Below are 8,328 nucleotides of genomic sequence, written 5' to 3'. Positions count from 1 at the left end.
TTTACGGACACAAAAATGAATATTAAATGTAACACATTATGCATTTTCCACATGTAATAAATTAAATAAAATATGAAAAATAAAATGATTGAATGTTAACTGAATATAATTCCCAAATTATGAGTAGTCCTGGATATGATCTTAAACTGGTGAGGCCCCAGCTTGCGGGCTTTGAGGAGTATGGAGCCACTCTTTAATTGCCTTTGCTCCCAGGTCCACTCTGACCCGGAGTGGTAGTACAGGTTACGGTCCCAACTATTGGTTAAACAGAAACCGACTTGGAAAAAAAAAAAGAAATATATTCTATTAAAAAAATTTTCTTCAAAATCTTTGGATTCGGCATTAAATAACCTGAAAAGGGTTGATATGCCATAAAACAAAACCAACCAACCAACCAAATTATGATTTTTTCTACATATAATATTTTTCCTAATTTATTTAATTAAGAAAGATGAAGTCCATAACACGTAAAATAATAACAAAGATCGTATTAGCAGGTAATATTAGCGCGGTATTCAAATTGATTAAAAGAAGGTCCATTTAAAAAGATATGTACATACTCATATCTATTTGTAAAAAATATAAAAATAAACATTTTTATTTGAAACAATCTGTTTACAAATAGTTAAATTTATTTGTTTAAAAACAATATTGTTCATTGTTTGAAAAAGTGAAACAATTTAAAAGCAGGGTACGTAATTAGGCGGGGTCGCTAAATTAACTAACACCGGTTACTTTCAATGGTGTCCAATGCCGTTAAAAACAGGAAATTACTAGGTAAATTAATATGCAATAAAACCGTTTCTATTTGATTAGATGAAATAAACTCTCATTTTTTTATGTTTAAATAAATAGATAAAGTCTATGTATTATATATGAACTTTAATCTATTTTAATTTATAATAACATCTTAATTGCATTGTATTTTTATTATGTTCGAAAAATAAGATTTGAACGATGTTATTCTTCAGCACAGATTTTCAGCTTTTCTATTTAAATTTTTAAAGCTTTTTTTTTTTCTTTAAGATTTTGGTATAATATCAGTCATATGACGGACGGCTATGACTGAACTCATAACGTATCATTAATGGTTGCACATAAATGTTTGTGAAATGTCATACTTTTTTCATTGCTGTACATTGGTTGATGAACATAATAGTTCACTATTTTCAAATGATAAAAAAATGGATGAAAAGTGGTTCAATTAATGGTTTTTGTAGTTGAATGGCTTTTTAACGATTAATGGGTTTAATATAAAAAATGATGCCATTTTATTGTTCATAATTGCATGTCAGTTTTTTTTTTTTATTCCGGTTTATTAATGTGTATTCTACAAAGAAAATAATCCGTTCGGCGAAGAACAACTAGACAGACATCCCAAACAATGGAAAATGGAAACCTACAAATATTGGTTTAAAAAATTAAATATGCAAAAAAAAAAAAAAATACAAGAAAACATCGTTGATACTGAATTCTTTAAAAACAAAACAAAGAATTTTTCACGTTCTAATAAATGCAGACTTTTTACAGTTACCGTTCGTCACGAAGAATGTTTGGAATCTCTTTTTGACCAACTATTCCACCTCTTCAAAAGAGCCATAAAATTCTATTAAATATTTCAAATCATAATAAAAATAATCATCACAGATTTGGAAGGTATGCTACAGATTCAATACATTCTCACAACATGATAATCATGGTTTTAAAAAAATCTAAATCGTAAACCAAAAACAAAAAAAAAAGCCTGAAATAAAATTGTTTATCGGATTTTCGTGTTTCGAATTCAAAAAGAAATGTTTATTTGAAACTAAAACATTGATCAGATATTTTTGGCAATTTTTTTCTAACTTTGATTCTGATGCACAATTTCACTTTGGATCGTTAAAATGATTTCTCGTGATCGTTCGGGATCGTTAAAATGATAGTCTTACTTTCTCACATATTTTTTACAAAACTCTCTAGTTTTTTTCTTTTTTGTTTGTTTGTTTTCTTTATTCACAATCAAAATGATCATCGATAAAAAATCAATAGTTAATTCATTTTCAAAAGAATTTTTTAAAACGTAGATGTAGGAAGTTGATAGAAAATTAAAAAAAAAAAGTTTACTTTGATTCTGTCCTCACAAAAATGGTTGAAAAAATATAACGCTATTTATTAGCATTGATTGTAGCTTCTAATATAATGAACAACTGAAACAAAGAGCCTACGTTTTTCGTATTATGACTTGAAAACTAGTAGGGGTATGTATAGTTTTTCAATTGCTTTCAGTCACTCGTTTGTATTTTTTAGAGGTAATATTCTCTTGTTGCACTCTTTTTGCATTCATTTTTAAATGGTCCACTTATTTCCATTTATTTCGAAGATATCCTTTTTTTAGTAATTATCAGATGTTTTTATAGTTTATACCTTTTTTGCTTGGAAGATGAAATCAAATTTAATTTTTTGTAATTTATTTCTGTAAATTTTAAGTTCTCTTTTTATAATATTCTTTTGAGTTTTAAAATATGAGTCATATTTTTTCAGCATGTTTTTCATTCATAAATTACACATTGTTATAATTCCTTTCATTAAAAAAAATTCGATATAAATTATTTTTTCATAGAATCTTGTTTGTTTTAGTGGTTTTCTAGTGTGATTAGTGTGTATTTGCATGTATTTCCTGTATATATATATATACATATATATATGTGTGTGTGTGTGTGTGTGCGCATGTATATATGTATATACATAGATAATAATATATTACGTATGCATATGTGTGTGTTTCATAATTATTTTAAATAGTGCTCGATGCGGGCGTAGATGTATGAAAATCTACTTATGGCAAGTAAGCTCTCAGAAGCATGTATGTTTCATCCCAGACGGAAATCATCTGGCTAATTGCCTTACTCTCCGGAATGAAACAGAAACGATTCCGTATGGTATATTTTCATAATAATATACCTGTATGTATATATATATATATATATATATATATATATATATATATATATAAATGTGTGTATATGTATATATATATATATATATATATATATATATAGAGAGAGAGAGAGAGAGAGAGAGAGAGAGAGAGAGATGACTAAGTGTATGTGTATGTCCATGACTAAAATAATTACTGGCCCCTTTGAACCCACCTGATGAATTCGGGCTTCGTTCTAAAAGTGTTCATGAATCCGGGCCAGTTGACTTAAAAAAAACTAGACTAACATAATTAATTATAATGAAATAATAATTATTCTTTTATATATACAGATACTGGTGTTTTATTCTTACACAATTATCAGTGTAGAATGACAATTTCTGTCAGTCGGAAGATTCGAACCCAGCTATGAAGTCACTTTCGACTCCATTTTCTCAGGTTTTTTACCTCCAGGCCACAAAACAACTAGCATGAGAATGAAGAAAGTTAATGACTAATAAACGTTCAATTCGGCCGTACACATTGGACAAAGATGAGTGTTCGAATGACGAAAGTCATGAATGTTCCATAAATGCTAGTTGACTGCATCTTTGTTTATACTTTCTAGACAGTGCCCATCTTTAAGTATTCTCATTATAATTATAATATGATACAATCATATATATATATATATATATATATATGATTGTATTATATGTCACGATTAACACCAGTCGAGTAATTCGAACTCAGCAACACGAGCCATCTCTGGCGCGATTATATATATATATATATATATATATATATATATATATATATATATATATATATATATATATATATATATAAACTCTTAGAATAGTTTTTATGGTAAATAACTGAGGATCCTTACAAAATATTATCACGTGCGTAAATTATTAGAAGCTAACTAATAGTTTGATTTAAAAAGTATTTTCTACGATGGAATTAGGTGTATTTCTAATCTTCCATATACGAGAGAATATATATACATATATATATATATATATATATATATATATATATATATATATATTGATGATTTTTCAAACGATAATACGATTTAACTTAGCGTCTTCACCTTGAATATGATGTTTCTTAGGATATCGCCCATATTTTTATTTGGGCATAAACAAATATTTTTATTTATTGATTTATTGTGTATTATAATAAATAAATAAATTTGGAATATATATATATATATATATATATATGTGTGGGGGGGTGTAAGTGAGAGATATGCCGAAAACTAAATATGATATCTACCTTTATAAAAGCCGTAATTCCATGGGTCAATAGGGTAAGAACAGAAAAAGTCGTGTTGTCCTATTTGCATATTTGGCTTTCTTTAATTGTCTATATGGAAAACTCGTGATTTGAATTACTCACCAGGAAAATGAGCTCTAAATAAATGTATTTTATCCGATTGTGTTAATATATATATATATATATATATATATATATATATATATATGGAGTGTTCTGTGTGTGTGAGTGTGTTAATGTGAACCTTTGTAAATAGTATATATAAATTTATATGTGTATATATAAGTGTAATTTATTGCAATTCAGACATTATTTTCTGTAAACAGCTCTCCAAGGGAAGTGCACAATTCGCTGAATTGTGGCCGGTCTTTTGCATTAAGAACTGTACATTTATTAATCACTTCCGTAATGCCAGGTGGACATTGGTCGCTAATATCAAGCGCTACATCTTCCACTTTGATTCCTTTCAGTAGTTCTTCGTTCGTTTTAGACTTGTGCGGCAAGTCTCCTAAGTGGAACACCTCCCACATGCAAACGCCAAAAGACCAAACATCACTCTTCGTGGAAAACTCCTCGTCTAAAACGGCTTCCGGAGACATCCAACGCAACGGTATAAGGCATTGGAAATGCGGGTAGTATTCTTGGGCGTAAACATCACGGCACAGCGAAAGCAAAGAGATTTTCACATCGAGTCTATTTGTGAGGAGGATATTCCTGGTGGCAAGATCTTTGTGGACGTATCTGTGGCTGGAAATGTGTTCCATTCCCATTGCAACTTGTTGGCAAAGGTTTATCTTCTGCACAATTGTTAAGGGCGGTGCACGAGGGGCAATACGCTTCCCATTATCTTTCCGGGTCGCCAAAAGAAACTGCTTGAGATCACCCTGACAAACAAAAAAGAAACAAAAATTATTCAAATTATAATCAAATATTTAATCTCTACATATAATAATATATATATATATATAATAATAGTATATATATATATATATCTATATATCTTGCCTTCCATTTATATATATATATATATATATATATATATATATATAAATGGAAGGTAATTCATGTCAAGTATATTTTTGTTTTTTTTAGAAACACGTGTTAGCTTTACTTTGTTTGAAAATTGACAATTTATGTCCATAGAATATATATATATATATATATATATATATATATATATATATATATATATATAAATGGAAGGTAATTCATGTCAAGTATATTTTGTTTTTTTTAGAAACACGTGTTAGCTTTACTTTGTTTGGAAATTGACAATTTATGTCCATAGAATATATATATTATTTATATATATATATATATATATATATATATATATATATATATATATATATAAATGGAAGGTAATTCATGTCAAGTATATTTTGGTTTTTTTTAGAAACACGTGTTAGCTTTACTTTGTTTGGAAATTGACAATTTATGTCCATAGAATATATATATATATATATATATATATATATATATATATATATATATATATATATATATATATATATATATATAAATTGAAGGTAATTCATGTCAAGTATATTTTGTTTTTTTTAGAAACACGTGTTAGCTTTACTTTGTTTGGAAATTGACAATTTATGTCCATAGAAAATGGACCTTTGGTTGACAGCTTCGTAAATATTACTTCCCTTATTTTGTCCTTTAGTCCTCACATTCAATAAACGGTGTTTCTGGAAAAAAAGAAGGAATTGCTGTCTTTTGGGTCGAAATCCTTCAGTCATCACTTATAGTTGTTTTTTTTTTTGTTTGTTTGTTTTTTTGTTTTTTTACTGAAAAGTATTATTCTAGATCATGTGGTGTCATGCCTTTCTGTAGCGATTTCTACAAAATATTACATTTTGGTGTCAACAAATTGATATCAGAGGAATCTAATCTGGTTTTATCTCTTCTTCCAAGGTTAGACACAAGGTTAGACACACGGTTAAACACAAGGTTAGACACAAGGTTAGGTGAAGTTTTGAAATGCTAGCGCACTAGATTAGATTTTGTCTACAAAATACGGTTGAGTATGACCACCTGCATTAACAGGCGATTAGCAATAAACTAATCCTCTCACAGGTATGACAAAGCCTGAAGGGTGAACATCCTAAGACTATTCAACGACATACCTCAGACTGACAGAGAAACAAAGCCACACAAGGATGACTCAAACTGAGTGAACTATGTTTCCTAATAACTTGCCTCCCCACGATAGCAAAGTTAGACACAAGGTCTATTTTAATGTGGGAAAAAATTTAGCTTTTTGTAAAAGGGGACACTCTGGATTGGAATAAAATTCAAAACTGCTTCAGTGTAGGATTTCTGTTTCATTGATTAAGAGCAGAACAGATACTACACTTTGTAATATCTATGTGCAGAAAACATTTTTAAAATTTACATTCAAAAGTGTGACGAAAAGTGAGTGTTATTGGTCATGCACGGTCACAAATACTAACAAATGTGTACCTAATGTTTGACAAGAATCATTACCGTTACCACAATACCACATTCACATTAAGCAGCGTCCTACTCAAATTTTAGCCAACTTGATTGAAAATTTGATTGTTCGCAAATATACATATATGCACGAATTTCATTAGGATGAAATGAGAGATCAAATAGGGACTAGGGAACTTTTTATAGACGGAAAGTAAAATATTTGTTTATTTTTCTAATATTGCGCTGTGATTTGGCTTTCAAGCGCACTTGATGCGTATTCTATATGTATATATATATATATTATATGCATATATATGTTATATATACATTATATGTATATATGTTATATATATATGTTATATATATATATATATATATATATACATATATAATACGCATCAAGTGCGTTTGAAAGCCAAATCACAACGCAATATTTTACTTTCTTTAAATTTATAATTTAAATATATTTTGGAGTCAAACTCCATCTTCAGTATGTTGGGGTTTTTTTCTTTTTTTTCGTCTTCTGAAGTTTGAGCAAGAAAAGTCTGTTTGTAAAGATCCGCGCATTGTCTCTATTTTGAAATGTTGGAATGTGGCGTTGGCTACGCAAGATTAACGTCAAGGGTGTGAGTCTCATTATAGAAGCGTTGATTTAATTTGAATAAAATAAAATACGCATCAAGTGCACTTGAAAGCCAAGTGACAACGCAATATGTGGAAAACAAACAAATAATTTACTTGCATGAACTTTAGAGCATGTCAAGAAATAGAAGAAAAAAAGAAACATACTGGGGATGGAGTTTGATTTCGAAATGTATTTAAATTATAAATTTCAAGCAAGTAAAATATCCGTTTATTTTCCTAATATTGCGTTGTGATTTGGCTTTCAAGCGCACTTGATGTGTATTTTATTTTATTCAAATTAAATCAACGCTTCTCTAATGGAACACACACCTTTCAAACACACACACACACACACACACTATATATATATATATATATATATATATATATATATATATATATATATATATATATATATATATATATATATATTTAATTAAATCAAAAAGATCAAAGAAACAAAGAAAAAAACGGGCAGGTGGAATTGTTAAAATTTCCTTAAGGCCTTTTTAACAATTCCAACTGCCCTTTTTTTGTTTGTTTGTTTGTTTCTTTGATCTTTTTGATTTAAATTAAATTATGTTTCCTCTGAAATTTCTCCTTCCATTTTGCTGTACCAAGAATTTACTTATATATATATATATATATATATATATATATATATATATATATATATATATATACGTGTATGTGTGTGTGTATTGGATGGATGCACATACAGAGTGGTCCATATTAAATGTCGTTCCCGTTAATTGATATAACTAAGAAAATTATACGTTGTTTTTCTTTTGGGAAAGTGTACATTTTATAGAAATAAAGTAAACTAATTGGTCTTTACTTGCGCTTACTCAGCTAGAATTTTACACATGGTGTGTCTCATTTAGTATGACTTTATAGTGGCACCTATAGAGACAAGACCATGTGTGGAGATTGACGCAGAGCGGTCTAAATTAAATGCGACCCACCCCTAATAAAATCCATAATAAAATTAAAATTCTTTCTGAAATGCAGCCATAATTAGTATAAATTGTGGTAGCCTTGCTGGTAATAAACAGGACAACACATTGGCATATGTA

The 8,328-nt window shown here is 28.6% G+C and overlaps 1 protein-coding gene across 2 annotated transcripts in view; it reads right to left on the bottom strand.

The window, feature by feature from the left end:
- Positions 1–4,349: 4,349 nt before the first annotated feature.
- Positions 4,350–8,328, bottom strand: part of LOC145248938 (inactive tyrosine-protein kinase 7-like) — a 306,146-nt gene continuing 302,167 nt past the window's right edge. The window contains exon 18 of one of the 2 annotated variants that reach the window (XM_080110732.1): positions 4,350–5,067. In XM_080110732.1, coding sequence (XP_079966858.1) covers positions 4,486–5,067 — 582 coding nt within the window. In that variant the 3' untranslated portion in view covers positions 4,350–4,485. The remainder of the gene's footprint in view (positions 5,068–8,328) is intronic. The other variant, XM_080110733.1, reaches the window with a different exon arrangement.

The sequence above is a fragment of the Euprymna scolopes genome, chromosome 27, assembly GCF_053919585.1.
Source record: "Euprymna scolopes isolate OS-2025 chromosome 27, ASM5391958v1, whole genome shotgun sequence".
NCBI lineage: Eukaryota > Metazoa > Mollusca > Cephalopoda > Sepiida > Sepiolidae > Euprymna > Euprymna scolopes.
This window is presented reverse-complemented; position numbering and strand designations above follow the sequence as displayed.